This window comes from Vespa velutina, chromosome 6 (assembly GCF_912470025.1).
Source record: "Vespa velutina chromosome 6, iVesVel2.1, whole genome shotgun sequence".
In the NCBI taxonomy this organism is placed as follows: Eukaryota; Metazoa; Arthropoda; class Insecta; order Hymenoptera; family Vespidae; genus Vespa; species Vespa velutina.
The window spans coordinates 7,559,494-7,580,139 of NC_062193.1; the positions used below are offsets into that span (position 1 = coordinate 7,559,494).

At 32.2% G+C, this 20,646-nt stretch overlaps 3 protein-coding genes across 9 annotated transcripts; 2 read left to right on the forward strand and 1 right to left on the reverse strand.

The window, feature by feature from the left end:
- Nucleotides 1-69: 69 nt before the first annotated feature.
- Nucleotides 70-7,991, forward strand: LOC124949829 (cilia and flagella-associated protein 47-like). The gene is made up of 23 exons (XM_047495558.1): nt 70-137; nt 437-889; nt 953-1,111; nt 1,176-1,396; nt 1,469-1,852; nt 1,910-2,292; nt 2,367-2,754; nt 2,825-3,110; nt 3,179-3,504; nt 3,569-4,083; nt 4,170-4,464; nt 4,547-4,833; nt 4,911-4,933; nt 5,018-5,153; nt 5,206-5,418; nt 5,474-5,689; nt 5,762-6,107; nt 6,185-6,343; nt 6,418-6,631; nt 6,691-7,166; nt 7,238-7,463; nt 7,552-7,761; nt 7,843-7,991. Exons 2-23 carry the CDS (start codon nt 511-513, stop codon nt 7,989-7,991), a joined length of 5,991 nt encoding a protein of 1,996 aa, XP_047351514.1. The 5' UTR covers nt 70-137; nt 437-510.
- Nucleotides 6,662-16,383, reverse strand: LOC124949700 (serine/arginine repetitive matrix protein 2-like). Of its 6 annotated transcripts, none has more exons than XM_047495269.1 (14): nt 16,214-16,382; nt 14,965-15,077; nt 14,591-14,709; nt 14,385-14,508; nt 14,051-14,228; nt 13,671-13,946; nt 13,340-13,590; nt 13,128-13,256; nt 11,636-12,720; nt 11,069-11,476; nt 10,723-10,860; nt 10,273-10,461; nt 10,041-10,186; nt 6,662-9,948 (listed from the first exon to the last, which is right to left on the reverse strand). In XM_047495269.1, the coding sequence occupies exons 2-14, from the start codon at nt 15,031-15,033 to the stop codon at nt 9,833-9,835; spliced, it is 3,228 nt and encodes a 1,075-aa protein (XP_047351225.1). In that variant the 5' UTR covers nt 15,034-15,077; nt 16,214-16,382; the 3' UTR covers nt 6,662-9,832. The 6 variants fall into 6 exon arrangements, with proteins under 6 accessions (XP_047351225.1, XP_047351230.1, XP_047351229.1 ...); XM_047495274.1 differs by lacking the exon at nt 16,214-16,382 and adding an exon at nt 15,616-16,048; XM_047495273.1 differs by lacking the exon at nt 16,214-16,382 and adding an exon at nt 15,478-15,617.
- Nucleotides 15,206-20,591, forward strand: LOC124949701 (kielin/chordin-like protein). 2 transcript variants are annotated; one of them, XM_047495277.1, is made up of 6 exons: nt 15,206-15,908; nt 16,009-16,120; nt 17,357-17,494; nt 17,580-17,880; nt 18,092-18,173; nt 18,461-20,591. In XM_047495277.1, exons 3-6 carry the CDS (start codon nt 17,437-17,439, stop codon nt 19,976-19,978), a joined length of 1,959 nt encoding a protein of 652 aa, XP_047351233.1. In that variant the 5' UTR covers nt 15,206-15,908; nt 16,009-16,120; nt 17,357-17,436; the 3' UTR covers nt 19,979-20,591. The 2 variants fall into 2 exon arrangements, with proteins under 2 accessions (XP_047351233.1, XP_047351234.1); XM_047495278.1 differs by lacking the exons at nt 15,206-15,908; nt 16,009-16,120; nt 17,357-17,494 and having other exon boundaries at nt 17,730-17,880; nt 18,092-18,183.
- The last annotated feature ends 55 nt before the right edge of the window (nt 20,592-20,646 follow it).

The following is a 20,646-nucleotide window of genomic DNA, read 5'->3' on the forward strand; positions in this document are numbered from 1 at the left end:
TAATAAATTAATTGAGAACAGATTAATTTCTTTCTTTAGACTATCAATCGCAAGGAATTTCCAGTTTATGGCGCTTTCGAAATTAATCCAACCGAGGGACGTATCGATTCTTTCGAGGGGATAATTTTTGAAATTGGGTGAGTCCACAATGAATTATAAAGTAAAGAAAATAGAACTTGTGATTTCAATATATAATTGAATATTTAGTTTTTGTCCAACAATGGGATCATTAGAATCTCGACAAATATTACATAATGAAGAAGAATTAAAATATAAAAAAATGGAAAATAAGAATAATGATTTTATGGCTTTTATCAGAATAATAAAAATCCGTAAAGCAACAGTAAAAATTTCGGGTGATTCTTTTTGCTATCAAATATTTAGATAAAAATATTTTGTATAGATATTTTATCAAATATAAATCTATTTGTTTCAGCTATTGACAACATAAAGGAAACTTCTATTGATGAAGCCGTTGAAAAAGTTGACATACGTCAGTTTTATATTCACATGTTAATTTATTCAAATTTTTTTTTACTATTTATAATAAAATATCTAATTTTAGAAGAAACATTTTTGGACCCCTCAATGTCTTTAACATCTCGTAGTAGTTCGATTGTTCAACCAGTCGATAATGTTGTTAGACTTTGTCTTTATGGCGAGATGGAAATAATTAAACTCAATCTACAGCCCGACATTTTATACTTCGGTGATCTAAATGTTGGAGAAATTTCTCAACGTGTCATTTGTATTTCAAATTTATCAAAGATTGAATCAGTCTCGTTTCAATGTCAACCAAGGCCAGCTGTTCAATTTATTCCAAAATCTGCGAAATTGAAACCTGAAGGATCTATTGAAGTGATCGTTAAAGTTCAAGCTAGAGAAAATGGTAAATCTGTATTTGCGTTACTATTTATCTTTATTAACTTTATACATCTTTTGAATTCAATAGTTGGATCTTCGTTTGTGCTTTTAATCAATGTTATTATGGATTCTGAAGATTCAGTTTTATCGAAATACCCAACGAAAGTGAAAATCGGTACTTATCGCGTGACATGCATGCTAAATGTTCTTCTCAAGATTAGAAAACCGATGACTCAGTTCGTTACAGGTAATCTCTTTTGACTGTTGAATCATATTTTCTGTTATTTAGAAAAGATATTTTTTTTTTTCAGGGATAACTCCATTGATAACTCATGAAGTTGGTTTTATGACGGAATGTGCTACTTTCGGTTCGAATATAAAGAAACCACAACAGGCAATGTTATTAGTTGAAAAAGATCCGAAAAGACCGTGGGCAAATAAAAAATTAATTAATGCAAATATTATTCTTGATAGTGTACCTGCTTATCCAAATGACACACAAAAATCTTTGAGACCTTATAGAGGATTACCGGTACCTATAATAGTTATCACACATTTATTCTATTGGAAAGATTAAATATTTGTATATTTTAACTCTATTTAGGTAAAAACTATTTTTACTGGTAAACTGCGTTACTCGGGTGGTCCTATTCATCCTGAAGCTTTATCTGTTAAACAAGCGAATACCGTAAATAAGCACCGTTTGTATTGGGCTGCTTATCTTCATATGTCACGATTATCACGTAAAAATATAATGAAAACATCGGTGGTGAAATTTTCTCATAATGCAGATAACGATGCTGAAATCATTTCTCGACTTACGCGAATTCCTAAACGATTTAAAGAATTACCACAGATATTTCCTTGCGAGAAGTTCTTTGATAAGAAACCTTCGATTTCTGAAATCAACGCTGAAGTGTTGATTCCGTTATCGCCGTTACAAATATATAATGTTTATGTTTATCCTACAACAATCGATTTTGGAATGGTAATTAAATTAATATGATTTTTATATAAATAAAATTGGTAAATGTGTCCTTCTTAGGTGGCATGGAAAACATTTAGCTATCAACAATTAATTGCTTGTAACAAAAATGAATTTTCGATAAAAATTCAATTTATAAGTCGTTTAAAAAATATTCGATTTCCTGAAGGGGATACAATAATTTTACAACCTGAAAAGACTATGACAAAGCTCGTTGAGTTTTATAGCGATCGAATGGGAAAATTTAATAATTTGATAAATTACAATATCAATGACAATCACCTTTTCGAACTGAACGTAATCGCAGAAATTGTACATAAGGATTTATCCATCAATAAGCGAGAAATTATAATCGGGAAAGATTATTTGGAAAATGAATCATATAGACCACAGTGGTCCATTATACAAATTAGAAACAAATTGGATGCTCCAACATGCTTCAAGTCTGTATTTAATTAATATAACTGAAAAAATGACAAAATAATGTTTACTTTTTAATAGAATTTTTTTTATATAGATGGAACATACGTAACTCTTCTAGTTTCTATATAGAGCCAAAATATGGTATTATACGAGGTAACAGTATTTTAAATACATATGTGTCGTACAATACTGATTTTTCAAAATCACCTTTTGCTGAGATGGTTATAAAATGCGAAAGCGGGACTTTTTCGACATTACAGTGCAATGTCGCATTATCCGTAAAGCCAAAAGTTGTATTCGTCAATAATCGTACAAATTTAGGGGATATATCTCTTAATTTACCATCCAGAGCGTACGGAATTTTATTTAATTCTGAATTCACAGAGGTTTTTTATGAGATTGATTCAGCATCTTTAATACGTGGATGCGAAATTGATCCACCGAATGGAATAATACCACCACGAGGGATTGCTATTCTCGAGGTTTCTTTTTAACTTTTTCCTTATATAAAAAATTATTTATATTATATTTAATAAAATATATTTTTATCAGGCATCTTTCAAGTTCGATGTATGTATCGATTTTACTGTTATAATATGCATTATCGTTCAAAAGCATATAAAATTACAGTGGAATGTTACAGGAAGCGTGCCATTTCCACAATTAAAATTTACACCATATTCCATAGAACAGCATCGTGTAATCGTAGATACATTTCAGAGTCATCTGATAACGGTCAATAATATCGGAACAACTAGGTCAAAATTGCAATTTCTTTTAGAAGAGTATCCTGAATTTAGCATTGTAATAATACCAAACAAAAAGACTAATATCGTAGGTATGTATCATTTTCTCGTACAAATTGTTTACTATTTTATCTAATTTTATATTTTCTTTGTAAACTAGTAGAAGAGGAGACGAGTGTAATAATTCCAGCAGGATCAAGTATGAGTTTTTATCTACATTTTCAACCGCTGGATCCGGCAAGTTATGTTTTTTATCTTCCAATTGTTATCAATGATTTACTTGGACCAGTATTGGAAACAGATTCGAAAACATTAAAATCACAGGAATATCTATTGTCACAAAAAGAATTTTATAAAAATATAAAAGGAATTACGTTTCTTAAATTACCCTTGAATCTACCTATTATTTCTATTAATTTCACGGTTGCTGGACGTGCTGTACTGTTCAATAAGTTCAAATTTAATTTTAATGTCGCCAGCGACAATGTGAGTCTTAAGGAATAATGTCGATAAAAATTCTTTAGCTTTACTTTTGGAATAATTTGTACAGGTAATAGATGAGCTTAGAATCGACAATCCTGATACGTTGAAAGAAGTTATAATAACTATAAAAACAGATAATTTCATAGAGGAAGACTGTCCGTTTTATATCCATTGGTCTTATGGTACCGTACCAATGATAACGTCCACGTCAATTGTATGTACGTTACTTCCAAGAGAAAAAACTGTTTTTTCTATCGGATTCAAGCCAAATTGTCGTGGAGCTTTTAAGCTCGAAGCCTTAGTTTTTATACGAAGGAATACAGAAGATATATTATTTAATACAATTCATTTTGATGGTATTAATGCAGAAGAATCAATGAAAGCCGACGTCTCTGAAATATACCTTTTACCTGTACCTTTTAATACTTGTATAGAGGAAAGATTTAAACTAAAAGCTCAATACTTTGAGCATACTTCGAACATTTCATGGAATATATTACCACCTGATAGATGTAGTGGCTATTTTAAAAATGATATGTTAACTATTCGCTTTCCAAATAATAATATTATTCCTACTACATCGTAAGTAATATTGTATTATATACATTTCTTTTTATATGATAAAATAATAATTAGTTACGATATTAAATTATTATTTTAATTTTAAGGTACACCGAATTAGATGTTATTGTCTCGTTTAAAAGCAATTCAACAGTATCATTTTGCACAAAGATTGAATTTCACGCTGAACGAAGCCTTGTTGTATGCTTCGTAACAGTTTATGCGGCAGCAGATAATAACTTGCTGACAACTCACGTTTATCTTACAACTACGTTCGATTATAATGACAAAATAATTTACGAAAAAGAAATAGCAATGCCTGTTACGAATTCAGTTATTGAATATAAAACAGAAGAAGATGATTACAATAATAAACAGAATTCTTTATACTTTCCAAGACAAGTATATTTTTAAATTGCATTATACATTATATTTCAACGATAAATTTTCATTAAATGTTCTTTTCTCTATTTGCATATATTAGGAAAAAAATTCTACTGTAAAATCACAAACCAGAATTTCGTATCAAGAATCATCCAATGTTGAAAAAAAATTATTGACTTCGAAATTTACATCGAAATTTAATACGGAAAAAATTGAGGAAGATGAAATTGATGATAACGAATATATCCAGGAAGAAAAGGTATTTTTAAAGCAAACTCAAAGTCTGGAAGATTTGTCTACTTCTTCTATCGAAATATCTGTTGAGGATAATAACGTTTCTAGCAAAATTATGTATCCTTATTTTCCAGAGAATAATGGAATTGTGAAGTAATAGCATAAATATTATTTTAGTTTTATATTATATTATATATACACGTATTTGTAGCATAAATTTTCTTTTGCAGTGATTATGAACAACATATGCATGGTATACTACTATGCGTCGAGCAATGGTTATATACAAATATTTTTAAATATAGTTTCTACGCAAATATTTCAAATGGTATCACAGCTATTTTCTCGATTGTCAATCAAGAAGAAACGAAAAGTAGTAATAATAAAAAAAAGAATCGATCATTTGGTAAATCTTTCGTCGATGTATTAGAATTATTAATAGGATCAAAAGTTTATAATTATGTTGAGAAATTGTAAGCAATTTGTTTCATAAATCAATGTTCTTTCATTATTATCATATGTTAAATATAGTCAAAAAGAATATCATTTCAATGTTATTAGGTCATCATTGCCTCTGGATGATATTTTACGAATTGATGTTATCCTTCGACAATATGAAAGAATACTCGATTTTTTACTCGAACAAGGAGCATGTTTGGCTCATGTATCAGCATACTTTCTTTTGAATTACAATGATTATATTACTTTCATTGATTCCATACAATTTTCTGTAAGTTCGTGCTAACGATTTAACTACAAAATATCTAATAAAGTATATTTCACAGTTACAAAGAAAGAAAATAGAATCTTATCAATTTACAAAATTATCTAAGTCATTATTCGAATCAAGAAGCAAACAATGTTGGCTGGATTTAATTTTGCAAACATATAAATGTTTTAAATTAAGTCGTATAAATGAGAATGAATTAAGAACAAAATTAACAGTATGCTCAGAAGAATTTTCAAAGCAATTTACAAATTATCGAGAGTTCGTGTCAACGACTGAAAGGTTTGAAGAGAATTCGTTTTAAATGTAGTTTTTATAAATAAATTATTTACTTTAATTATCACTTTTTTCCAGTATTCAAAGAATGATAGATTTTCATGATAAATCCGTCGAAAATGTTATCAATCTTATGCACGAACGTATAAAAGAAAGTAGTGATCGTTCGAACGAAGAAGTATTATTGTTATCTTGGTTGTATCATCATTATGAAGAGCAAAGAACTCAAGATTGGTTAACCAATAAAAAAATAACATTAACTTCATCAAAGCAAAATAATATAGCACATGAAAAGAATATCAATAATTTCGATTTCATTTTGTCAGACGGTCTCATATTAATCGCAGTTACTGGTGCTTATTGTCCTTTTCTAATTGACGAGTATTTTTCAAATTTATATATTAATCCCAAAAGTATCGAAGAGGTAAATTATATAACTTGTACTAAAAATAAGTTTCTTATATGATGATTATTAATACATCTGTATGTATAAAATTGAAGGCATTACACAATGCAATTTGTTTGGTAACCAGCTGGACAAAAATTAGACTTGGTTTTATGATAACACCTTCACAAATCGTTCATCCTAACAGTGTGCAAATGTTGATGCTAGTTGTCCATTTGTTTGAAACTTTACCTTCCTACTTACCGAGATTAAAGGTTTGTTATTTAAACATTAAAATTGTTTTCTATCGAAGATAATAACATAACATATGTTTTTTTTACTAATAAAGATAAGATTTAATTGTCCTTTAACGAAAACTGTCATTAAACAAGTAACTTTTACAAATGTAACGGATAATCCAGTCGAATATTTGTTAGTTTTTATTGGCAACGACAATGGTTTTTTCTCGTTAGTACAAACTCAATCGCACATTCGTATTAATGCTCACGACGGCGTACAAGTGAAAATATGCTTTCATGCAAAAAAGATAAGAAAAACAAAAGGTACATAAATAAGGATACTTATACATAACATTATGTTTACATAATCATATATTTTGTAGCGTATTTACTTCTATGCGGTGCTGCATATGGCCCACAATTTGGTATTAATCAAACTTATATATTGGAAGGTAACATTAACAACTTAGAAGTATCGCAAAAACACATCATACGCAGTAAACTTTATCAAATCTTGAATACCATTTTAATCATTAAAATACCATATAAAAATGCAGCAGATTACGAAATATGGATGACGGAAGAGCAACCGAATAATACATGTAATATATACATCATGTCAAAATATCCGTCTGAAACTAAATACAAGTATTTTTATCTAGCAAATTTAAAAATGACAAAATGGTCAGAATTACGAACAAGAAAAGTACTTAGAAGATTATTTTTGAACCAAAAGATTATCACAGTTGATGAAGATGTAACGGAGGTTAATTTAGGAATCACCGTTGCATGTGTAACACCTACTACTAGAAAATGTTGGCTCATTTGTCTATCTGAAACGGGCGATTTCATTATTCAAGTATTAAATTCTTATTAAAAAATTTATAAATTATGTGCATATAATTAACATTTATCAATATAATAATATAGATAATTTCACGTTGTCAACCAACTGTAATCGATCATATTGTGGTACAGTATAATAAAGAATACAAAGAGTGTATTTGCACTGATGACCGAGGATCGAATGCGGATTGTCCATGTAACATTACAGTTCTTATACCATCTCGGAATAATAAACTTTGGGACTGTATAGCCCATATGTTCCAGAAAACATTAAATGTCAAAGAACGGGCGTTCTGGTCTCGATATTTAGGTAACACTAAGTTGTCTTCTTTTTTTTTTTCATTTTCATTCAATGAAAATACCTATTTTATGAAGTTACATGACGTATCAATTATTAGACACATATATTGGATTAAGACTAATACACTGGTTCATGGGTCATAACACTGAGACCGCGAATTTAGAATTCACGCATATATTTAAAGCAAAAGTTATGTACTCTGTTTCTGCATCAAAAGAAAGTGATCTTCTCACAGTACCAGAGACTTTATTTATCATAAATGGTAAGTATATTTGCTTAATTGTAAGTGTCACCCTTCTTGCTGTTTGTTTAAAATTTTTTTTGTTCGTTTATATAATATCTGAATTATGCTAAAGGATTGATTTTTTAAATATTACTATGTACGCAGACGTGAGATTAGCAAATCAGTACGTTCCAATGATTGTTCATCTTTTACCGACTGATTTACGAGTATATGAGACAACGTTATCTTTGACTTCTGAAGATGGTAAAGAATTACGGCTTTATGAAGTCAGTTTTTTGCATGTCGATGAGTGAGTACAATTTTTAAATACAATTAATACTTAGTTATTGATTATACAATACATCTTACGAACGCAAGGAGATAGGAATAAATTAACAACAGTACGTTTTTTTAACGTACATGGATGTTTTAATGTACTTTCGTTTGTTCGCATAAAATTACTGGTACACATGTACATTATTTTTTTTTTCTTTTTTAAATATGTAAGATATAAATAAATTTATTATGATATAATAAACAAGAAATATCGTCACACTGAAAATTTCATAAAAGAAAATTCAAGTCTTAAAAAATCGTTCAATTCCAGAGAGCTTTGAGGTATAATATTATTTGCGAACAAACATTAGCCCTTTCACATGGATGTAGATAGGGCGCGCAATAATGATGCTCTAGGACAAGTTAACGTTATGTGAACATCATAGATATTTTCTTTAAAATTTTATCAACGGAATATGTGCTCGACGTCTTATTATTTAAATTTTTTGAGTTTTTCTATATTTTTTTTTTTCTTTCCTTATGTAATGTATTACTAAATTTTTGCGCAAAGATATACGCAATATTATCATTAACTTATCATTTGCTGAATGAATATACTTTCGATTAATTATAATCGGCAGAATGTTTAATAGTAACAAGTAACCACCATCGGTATAAAATATCTTTTTGTTTCCGCACGTAAATATTTCGCGCAATGTCTTTCGAATCAAAATCAAATAAGACAAAATAATAAAATACTTATGGACATGAATGCCGAACTATATGATTATTTTATAAGATAAACTGGCAGTAAAAGATATTTATAACAATTTGACGAACCTATAAATGTTCGTAATATCGTTTACAACGCAATTATTATCGAAAAATCAAAATCATTATTCAATATTCGTTAAGTTCCTACATCTTTGTTATTAATAAACACAATCGATTAGAAAACATCGTATACATCGTTGAAGGTATACGCATAAAAATGATACTTAAAAGAATTTAACATACATTTTTAATCAACACGTTATAAATAAATGCCCAAGTCAAAATATTAGATTCTATAGATTACAGGGGAAAAAAAAAGAAAAAAAAAAAAGGCACGTGCAACAAATCAAGGATAGTTTTGAATTAAAATATTACTTGGCATTTATTTGAAACGCATAATGAATTCTATGTTTACTTTTAACTGGCTTTCAATGAAACTTATAAATTATAATCACGATTTATAGGAGTGGATCAAAGTAGGAAGTCAAGAAAAATAGGAACTACAACTTCCCAATATAGAATATACAAATGTTAGAAGATTATCGCACATATGTTACGGGCTTATTTTTACAAGTCTATTAACATATTAACCTACAAGTGCGAGCTTCAATGTCTGCCAGCTAAAATAAATTTCTTGTGTCTCAAGAAATATGCGTATTTGAAAATAAGAATTGTGTAAGTAAATTATCGTAACATAATTAATAAATTATCTTATAGTATAGCGTCAAAGAATTTTTAGAAGCAATCAATATATGCATATAAAATCTATTCCCTCCTCCCTCAATACATGGATATTTGGATAATTGCGTTTGATATTGAGTCTAATACGCAGATGAATTTAAGCTATATATTTCTTTCATCATCCATCAGTATTTGACCATAACTTGAAAGGTTTCTGAAGGTATGCAATACATGCCTTTTTTGTTTATTGTATGAAAGAAATTACTATGATGCTTTCATACTTCATCGCGGTTATGTAATTTATGCTACATTTTGACCGCGAAAGATACGTACTGCTTTATTCGATTATGGTCTTGTATGTCGATAATGTTATCTGCACTATTTTTGTTTAAATTACATTTATAACTAATAAGCAGTACATATGTCAAACCTTTCGCTTACGTAATTTAGCTTTCGCTTCTTTTAGAAGAAGATCAAATGTGTTATCTTCGTTATCTTGTGATAGGCTACTGCCATTAAGTGAATTACTAGCTAAGCCATCTGTAAAAACAAGAAAATATTTGTATTAGTGATACTAATTATACAGTCACATGTCGATTGTAATATTTTTATATGTTTTTGCACTTTCATACCAAGATCTGCATATTTTACTTTGCAAAATGCTCTACGACCTCCAAAGCACAACTCATATCTAGGCAAAGTTGGATCATCATTTCCATGTTCTATAGCTTCGTATGCATCATTTTTATATGCGAATATTACGAAACCATAGTTATCTCTGTAAATCATCATTTAATTGTATTATAATATAATTATTTTTATTTTTATTTTTATTTTTATTTTAAAAAGTAAAATATTTTATACCCGTGTTCACGGAAATGTACACTTGTGTCTACAATTGGACCAAAGGCTTCAAATCTTCTACGTAGATCAGCTTTAGTAATTCCTTCATCTAAACATCCAACATAGACTATTCTCCTTTCTTGAAGTTGTCTTTGCTTTTCTCTGTCATACCAATTATCGTATGGTCTACGATAAGAATTCGGTGGTGATCTAGCAATAATAAAATACAATAAATGTCATACACATTTAATTAGGGTTTCTTTATAGGTTGATAAATTAGACTGTCATAAGGTAACTATGTATAGTTAAAGAAATTTGCTCTGATAGAATACGAGAATCTATTACGAAATTAATTAATGCGTTTAGAATAAAGATTTTTATTCTAACTGGATTAGATAAACTCATCACAAATGCAATTTCATTGGTCCAAAAAACCACAACAATATGAAAATTGATTGGAAATAAATTTACCTCCTCCAGTCTCTGTAGTTGCGATAATTATCTGTAGAACGTCGTCTGTGCCTATCGTAACTTCTTTTGCGTTCGCGACTACCCCTTCTTCGGCGACTCGACCATTTCTTCTTTCCGAAATTTGAACGAGAGGAAGACCTACAATCACGCGATATTTTCGATTCTTTAACGAATTTTACACGAATCTAGTCAGCCTTTATTATTACTGTACAAACAAATTTTTCCATGTTCCTAACATGTTATTGTTTTACTTTCAGCAAAAAAATCTACTATTTTCAACAGAAAAAGACTTTCAATCGATTCTCTAGTCATACATTTTTTTTATTTGTCATTAATTTTTATGTACCTTGAACAACTAGAATATCGGGAGGAAGACCTTGTTCTTGAGCGTGTCCTTGATCTTGATGATCTAGAACGCGAACATGAATATCGCGATCTAGATCTCGAAGTGGATCTCGTATCTGACCGAGAATGAGATGTCCAACTCGTGCTGGAACTAACTGAACTGCGACGGTGACTTATTCTTCGACGACGAGTATTACTGCGCCTACAAGATCTGCTTCTGCTTCTATTTCTGCTTCGACTTCTGTTTTTGTTTCTATTTGTACTTCTACTTCTACTTTTGCTTCTACTTCTACTCCTAGTGTAAGATCTGCTTTTGCTTTTGCTCCTTGTTCTCGATCGACTTGAACTGGTAGTAATCCTGCGTTTTTTATAAGTCCGCTCCTCCTTTTTGTCCCTTATGCGTTTGTTTCTGTAAATCATCAAATTCTTCTTAGTTTAATAATAAAAATGAATATTACTTAATTGCAATCTCTTTTTCATCTATTTTCCTAAATGTTAGTTATTGAACATTGAAATGTAAGCAGCAACTATTTGATTGAAATATATATTTTGTATGTGATATTCTCACCTCTGTTCTTCATTTCTCTCATCAATATCCACTAAAGATTTCGTAGGAAATTCAAACACTGTTTCGTATGTTTGTATTCCCATTTCATTAGTTGGCGGTTTCCGTTTCACTTTTTCTTCGTCTAGATCCGCTTTTGGTTTCAAAACTGAAATAATTTCTCTTTCACACCAACTAAGATTTCCAGAGTTATCTTTGATTGGTTCGGTTGTAGTGGAAGCATGATGAACATATAATAATGCCATTGGTTGAATGGGTGAATTTGTTCTGCTACTATCACTACGATTTTGCTCTCTTCTGCTTCTGTATTCAGCTAAATTTAATTTTCTACGAGGAGGCTTTTTCGTTTCTTCTTTCGAAGACTCTTGAGTATTTTGAATTATGATATTTTGTATCTCGTCATTTGAGCTATTAGTAGTAGTTACTATACTCTCATTAGGATTAGTGGTAAGAATTGGCTGTACTGTATTTGGTGGTTTTTTTAATACAGAAATCATTTGCTTGTTAGGTTGTACTGATCTTACATTATTTAATGCATCTTTTCTTAACTGTAGAATGCTTGTAGCCAAAGCCGAACGTATTTTCATTTCATAAACAGGTGTTGGCTTATTTAAGGACGCATTCTGAGCTTTTGGTATATTTTCTAACATTAAGTTTCTCGAAGAATGTTTTGTATTTTTTTGTTCCTGTAATTGAGTATCTTTGGGACACTCTTTTGTCTGCTTACTTATTTGTTTTTTAACTTCATTCATACGATTATTCTTGCATGATGAAAGTTCTTCACTATTGTCACTTATTTCTTCGATTTCTAAACCACTGTCTTTTTTTATATTCCTATCAACGCGACTTTCTTCACTCTTTGCAAGATTTTTAGATTGAGTAACTATTGTTCGGTTTGTAACTGTAGCATGGTAATCATGTTGAGATTTATTGTCTTTGCTTACAATTTTTTCACTATCACTAGAATGTTTTTCATATTCACTATTACTGTTCAAACTGTTAATAGTGGAACTGGAACTGCTACAATAATCATGATCCAACTGGACTAATCCACCATCAATTGTTCTGGTATTAGCATTATTAGTGACCTAATACAATAACTTCTAATTAGTGAATATCCTTATTAGGTATTTCAAAATTCACATTTAACAGAAGAATTATACATTTTATACAAATCGATTGAATTAGTAAATATTAATATTTCAAGAATTTAATTATTAAGATAATTAACATATCTGCAATTGTACAATAAAAAAAATATCTGTTCATAATTTGTTTGTAATTACATTTAAAAGTTTTTTATTATCCATAATCTATATTTCCACAGATTAAACTTAATGCAGATATGTAAATATAATCTTAAATCAATTAAAAGTATTTACAAATTTCAGTCAGAAACGTAAGATTAATCTACTGTTAAAAGGTGGAATTTTCAAAATAACCTGAATTCATTATACGATTTTTGTTTAGAACTGTAACTTCATGCTTAACTTACTATTTTCAAAAGCTTATTTCGCGTTAATGTAGCAGCAGCATCTTGCATTCGTGTGCCATTACTACGAATTCCCCCTTGAGTACTTGGTATTGCAGGAATTACAGAAATTACTCTCTTACGTCCTGACGCCTAATATAAAATATAATCTCAATGAGATATACTAGTTTGATTTTATATAGAAAAGAATGGAAGTTATTATTCTTAGCAATTACCTTTATCCTATCAATCACTTCTTTAGGCAGTGAATCGCGGATATTTTTATGTAAATTCGAAGATTGTTTAGTTGATTTCTTTGGGAGGACAGATAAAGTTGGCTTTGTGGACGGTTGTATTTTACTTGATTGTATGTACACACTCTGATTTGATTCTGTTGAAACTTTATCACGACACAATGTCTTCATAGCAGAATTTTCAGATGCTTCAAATTGTTCTAGTAAACTTTTAACATCTCCAGCTTCTAACACTATAAATTAAATATTACACACGTTTTCATAAATATTATATTTAATATCTATTAATTATTATAATTATAGATTATATTACCTGGCACTTCATCGGACACTGTTTCAATATCAACGCAATCTTCAGTTTCTGCTTCTTGACTTACTTGTATTGGAATTTGCACTTTTGAATTCTTTTTTCTTTTTCTCTGTTTTGTGGGAATTTTTTTGGCATCATTGCGTGTTTTTTTTGTTATTTTACTTTGAGTTGAAGTAGTATTATTTTCATTTGTAGATTTTTTCTTTTTTATATTTAATTCCTTTTTAGAATTTTTATTATTTTTATTTTGTGTACAATTTGACTTATAATCAGCAACTCCTGTATTGGTATAAATTATACAATATAATAACGTTTAAGTGAAAGATCATTAATTTTTAATGTAATCGTGTCAACAACACATAAAAAGATAACTGCAAACATACCTTCATCCTTGTTTTCCTCTTTAACATTAGATATATGTTCAATAGTTTCAATATTTCTTTCTTCTATAACTTCATTTTCTGTGACATATGAAGTTGAATTTTCAAAACAAAAATTCTTTTTATCTGATGCTGTCATATTTAATCCTATAATTTCCATGTATTCTTCCATATCAGATGCCTAAAATAATCTTCTTCTAATAAACTTATATACAAAAAATTCAATAATATATTCAATAATATATAGTCGGATAATGCTTCTAATTAGTACGATTAAAATATAATTCGTTAATATATCAGTTAATTTGTTCAAAACGATTCCCAACAAAACACTTGCCTGCAAATATCCAATATGTTCCTGCCAATCAGTAAGAACTTTTGCAAAATCTTCTTTAATATCCATTTTATTTACAACAGAATTAACATCTGATACTGATAAATCTACTATATTGGCATCATCCCTATAAAAATATCATTTAGAATATTGATTCTTTTTTTAAAATAATCTTGTTAATAATTAGTGCAGATTTCATTATAACTCACTCTTCTTCATTTCCCCATATAATATCAGAATTGGCAGCATCAAGATGTGTTTCCATATATTCAAAATCATTTTCTACTATATGCATTAACAAGTCATGAGGATTTTCCATTAAATTATGCTGCAATACAATAATTATGCTATGATGTACAAATCAACGTTATAAATAAAGAAATAGAACATATGAAAAATATTAACATATGTAAACGTCATATTGAATTAAGATTTAAAGTTTTTGCATGCATTTTATTTTTTACAAAAATATTTCTTTGAAGAACAATGCATCTTACAATTTCTTCAAATTTAAATGACACGTTTTATTAATATAAATAAAGGAAAACATTAATAGAAACAATGGAAAAATAACAATAATTACCTCGTCCAAAGGTAAGGAAAAATCTGAGAAATGTTCCTCATCGTGAAAATTCAAAAATCCCGTTTCCATGACACGTTCCGGAATCCGTTTTATTACTATTGCGCAATCACAATCTGAAAGATCAAACACAAAATATTGACAAGAGTATTTGACACAACATTGGAGAAAGGCCGTGCGCTCTATTATTGCTGACCACGCGCTCACTTTAAGGTTATGTCACGATTTCGATGCAACGCGCCACACGAGTGATATGAACACGGCCACTTAAAAATCACTGTAAACACTCGAGATATACTCAACGAAAAATAAGCGTCACGTATATGAATTTATCGAAGAACACGTTGATTTGATAATCATTTTCGCGCTAGAAATGATAGAATCACGACAAATCCCGAACGTCGATGAGACACGCGGTACCGTTACCCTTCCGGCAAAATCCGCGTGTAATCGTGCATCTCCGCACACGTTTCGCGAGGCTATTGACATGGAACTAACGAGGGAAAAGAACCTTACTGTTAATGTAGGGGAAGTAACATCAAATCAACATCGAGAGAATTCTGCACATTTGTGGTAAAATTGTAGATGCAACGTATATGAAAGCAAACATCCGTATGTCGAAAGTGGTCGCGTTGCTTTAAAATTCACTCTCACCGCTTTCTTAACGGAGGGAATACATGGAGGCGTTCATCTAGTATTACACGTCTAGATGTATGTATATGTGTGTGGGTGTTTGCACTACACACAGTAGAAAAAGAGAATTCACAAAAACATGCATATAGTTGATGAGAGATAGAGAGAGAGACACACACACACACACACACATACACATACACGACAAGCAAACAAAATTGTGCGCGTACAATCAGTAAGACGCCACGCCTCCACGAACCGAAGCTGAACGGTTGGAACCCGAAGTGACCACTCGACCGTCGTATTTTTTGAACGTAAGAAGGACAGACAAAGATAAGAAATATCCTGTTTGCGAAGAAAGAAATGGCGGACGATCCTAATACTCGGAAATGAGATGTTATATTTATTCTACAGAAAAGTATCGCGAATCGGCAAATGCGGCATGTGCCAGAGTACACGAGGAGCGCCGTCTGCCAACACGACCTGCCGCCCGTTGAGCACCTACATATTTAGCCTGGAATCCTCGGTATAAATAACACGTGTTCACGTAACGACCCGTTTAACGCACAACGCATTGATGAACATGTAGAATTTGTCGAAAAGCTTCGAGATTACTTACGCTCGAATGTATACACCTATACAATATACGACCATTCACTGTCTGTACACTGTCACATGTGATCGTTTAATCACGTTCTCAACACGACGCACCGCTTTTTCCCCTCTTGAAGTCTATCGTCTTGCGCACGAACGTCCGAACGCAACGCGACGCATACAATTCACTACTATTCGCATCGCATGTATATATAACCTGCAGCCTATCTTCCCCTTTTCCCCCTCCCCGGTTACACTTTCCCTCTCTTTCTCCGTTTCTTTGTATGAGTGCGCCATCGTACCGCTCCTCTACTGCGCATGCGTACCTATCTTCGCGCCTCCAACGATGGTTAGAATTCTTTAGCAAATTTATTTTCCATTTTCTATTTCTTTGTTGGCGTTGATTCGAATTACAGATACAATTATTATAATTTCTACATTTTTCAATATCAAATCGTTGATTTATTTTATTTTATCAGTAGATAAATAGTACGTAGAAGATTGTATAAGAAAATAGCAGGTGATACATTCTAAGTTTAACTTAAGAAAACGCACGTTTCAATTATTCTCTCTCTCTCTCTCTCTCTCTCTATATATATATATATATATATATATATATATATATATATATGTATATATTTTCTCTTTTTGTTGCACATACGTAGATCGTTATCTTTACATCGATAACCTTTGTTTTTACGCGCGTAAAATAAGGTTAATTATTCGAATCGTCAATTCATTACTTTTTTTTTTTTTAATTGGAATTTGAATAATTCTTTCAGAAATAATATTAACAAACAAGAAAGTAATGAATCATGACGATATCCTAAAGAACTTTATCGAAACTTCTCTTTTACTCAGAAAACTTGTGTTTTTCGAAAACAATTTTGTTGTTTACTTAGAAAAAAATAATTTTAGTTTGATGATCTCATTTGTAGTTATCTGTTGCATTTTATTTTTTTCAATACAGTTGTTTACCGTAACCAAAGAGGGTTGGTTTCTACGGTAACTATATGTCAATCAAAAACAATGTGGTTAAGAGCATGAGTCACTTTCTCATTGCCATCATTATCATTCATTTTTCATCGGATAACCGAAGCAAACAAAGTGACAATAGGTATTTCGAAAATGTAAACCAAATATTATGTATCTAATATATTTTTAATAGACCGTCATAAAGAAAAAACTTGGCTCTAAATGGCATCACATCGTAATCTATATTTGATCACAAGTTGAACATTCAACGTTATGTCCTGTTGCGAGGGAGTCGATAATATCGAACGTTCTCCTGGCACTGGTTGTTGTGGTAAATATTTAAATTAATTAAAAAAATAAAAACAATCGTTATTTTTGTATAAATATATAAATGAAATCTATTGTTTTAATATTAGGAACGAAGTGTACGGTCGGATCAAGTGGATGTTCCACTTTAGAATCTCGTATTCGTTCTTGCCATTGTCAAAATAACGTCGGTTGTTTGGATCGTAATGATTGTGGCGGATTTCGTCCTAGTGGTACTGCAGCTACAGGCGCATGTCCAGGACCGTGTCAATGCTTAGAGGAGGAAATCTGGAATAGTAACGTTCCACCTAAGCCGAATTGCGAGTGGTTAAGCAACTTCTCTGAGCTCCGACGGCAGTGGAGCAATCATGCTCGTCAACAGAACTGCAAGTGTTGCAACTGTCGATCATGGTAGGTAATCCTGTGTGAAAACAAAGAGGTAATTCATTTCGCAATTAATTTTTGAAGCAAATGGAGAAAATTGTTTCGTCGGCACGTTAATTATATATATGATAGATAAAGGATGTTGAACGGTAAGGATCGAATTAAAGATTATCTGCTATTTTCTTCATTATTTTTTATTCGTAATTTCATTATATATTTCGTTCGATTCGATTCGCAGTAGAACTGTCGCCCCCTGTCGACCGTGCTTACCGACAACGCTTTGCACTTCCGACTTCGTCGTACCTTCATCGGACTGTCAGGTATACCGAGGTAGAAGCACGTCGAATGGACCAAATTCCTTTCACTAAAGCGAGTCAAGACAAACTTACTTCGCAGCAACGATGAAAATAGGGTGAAAATGAGAAAGTATCAAGTAGAAGTACAAAATGTGTGGTAATTCAGGAAATGAGGTAAAACAGGATTGTTCTTATTAGGGAAAATTATCCATCGTTGCTTCGAAGTTCGAGCGAGTTGCTCGTACATATCCTATGTAGATAGAGTTAAATAAGTAGGAAATCACGAAACATCTCTTTCTCACTATCGTTAGGATTATTGCGAGGATCATCGTTTAGCCGGTGGTGCAAACGATAAAAGAGATTTAAGTCCAGTGGAATCAACATCCTCGAGGGAGTCTCGTAATGTTCGAAGAGAAGCCGGGGGTGGTTGTCCGCCACCAGGATGTGGTCGATCCTGCCAAACGGCACGCTGTCGATCACCTAGTACGGATCGTTCCTCTTCGTGCTCTTGGTGTCCTACGTCGGTACAGCGCCCTTCTTCTCCATGTAAACCATCGAATCTTTGTCAACCCTGTGCTCCTTCACCAAAGTCCATCTTAAAAAAGCGAAGCTGTTGTCAGTGCGCAACCGGTTATTGCATGTGTCAACCGATGCCACGGAACTGTAATTGTCCTCCTCCGATCCAAATTGATGCTCGAGCAGAACGAGATTGCACTTGCGACTGTCCTTCCTCTCCGGAATGTGCATGTCCACCGAGCGAACGAAGATTTCCTAGAACAATAGTGAAATGTCCCAACGCCAGATTATGTTGTCCATTGCCGCGATTACCGCCCGGTTCAAAGTGTCACTGCGATCGCTGTCAGCCCTGTTTACCGGCACCTTGTGATCCCTGTACTTCCAGCATCTGTCAGAATGTCATTCCAAAAGCGAATCCCTGTTGTCCAAGTTCACCGTGTCCACCGCGTTCTCCTTGCCGTCCTAAATCTCCTGATCTTCAACCTTGCCGCTTGCCGTCACCTTGTCGTAAATCAACGCAACGATATTGTCTCGGAAGGAATTCTTGTCGTGATGATACTTACAATGCATGTCCACGTGTTGCGAATGATAGACGATCGTCGGGAACCTGCGGAGGAACAGGTCAGTCTTCGACGATTCGTCGTAGACGGGCAGGCGGTGATAAGCGTGAAGAAATAATTGCAACGAAATTCAAGGACGAGTCAATAAGCACAAACGATCACGAGGGTGAACCGCGAAATCCTTTCTTATCGGGATACTGTGAGAAAGCCGACGATAGAGAATGCGAACGCGAGGGTGGGGGTTGTTCGTACGAACTGGATTTGCTTGATTGTCGTCGACATATCGACAGGTCTGACGAAATTCGATCGGACAATGCTTTCAATCATACTTCCAGCTTGAATACAGTTAGTTGCTCTGCTTATCAACGTCGCGATGAATCCGTTCAAGTGAGATTCGATATTGATTGCGATTATTCTCGTGAATTAGCTTCAATCGATGATTCATCTTGTCATCGTCGCCATCATCGTGATCCAAATAGTACGTGCAATTCTTCTTGCACAAAATCTTTTCAGGATTGTTTACAATGTTGTTGCGGTCGGGATGAAATCGGATGCGATCTTTACTGCGATTATTGTTGTTCTTTTAAGGATGAACCACGATGTCGTTGCGCACCCGATGGGAATGGCTGCGATAAAACGTGCAATTATTGTTGTGCGTTTAATGATTCCGACATAATTATTGTCGATAACATTTCGACCATGAAAGACGAGCGAAAGGATGTTTCAAACGTTATCTCGAACGGTGATGATTAATGATGATAATCGATGAATAGAAGAAAATAATGAGGGTGCAATATAGAAACCGCCTAATGTCGCTTCGTGAATATTGTTATTGTTGCACGTATACGCGTAAATATGTTTTTATCCATTTGCGGACAATATTGATTATCCGATATTTTTTTGTACATGAAGTTTATTTATTTAGATATTTTTGACAAAAATTATTTTATTACACATATAAACGTATATCTCTAACGAGACTGTACATGCATATAAACACTGTCCGTTAATGGATTAAAGAACGTGCAAGGAATGAACTATGCATCAATTCAAAAAAAGTTGAAATTAAAGTTTATCACCGAAGAAAGTTGGATTCGATTTTAATTCGACTAATCTTTCCTATAATCATAATTCCGATGCATTGCATTTAAAAGACGTGCAGACTCGTCCTTGCACGCGCTCGAGTGAGATAGACATTTACTTGTATCCTTGTCTGTGTCTCACCAAAGGGCCAATGTGACACGTGGTGTGGTGGGTCCGGTAGGTGGAGATAACACGACGATGATAACATGGAGCACAAGCGCACAGACCTGTCGGTGCAATTGGAAGAAGAGAGACGTGTCCTGCAAGGACATCTTCTCTTACATCGGAGCCATCGGTCATTCTGCTCTTTCACCCGGCCCTCTTACCCTTCTATCCTT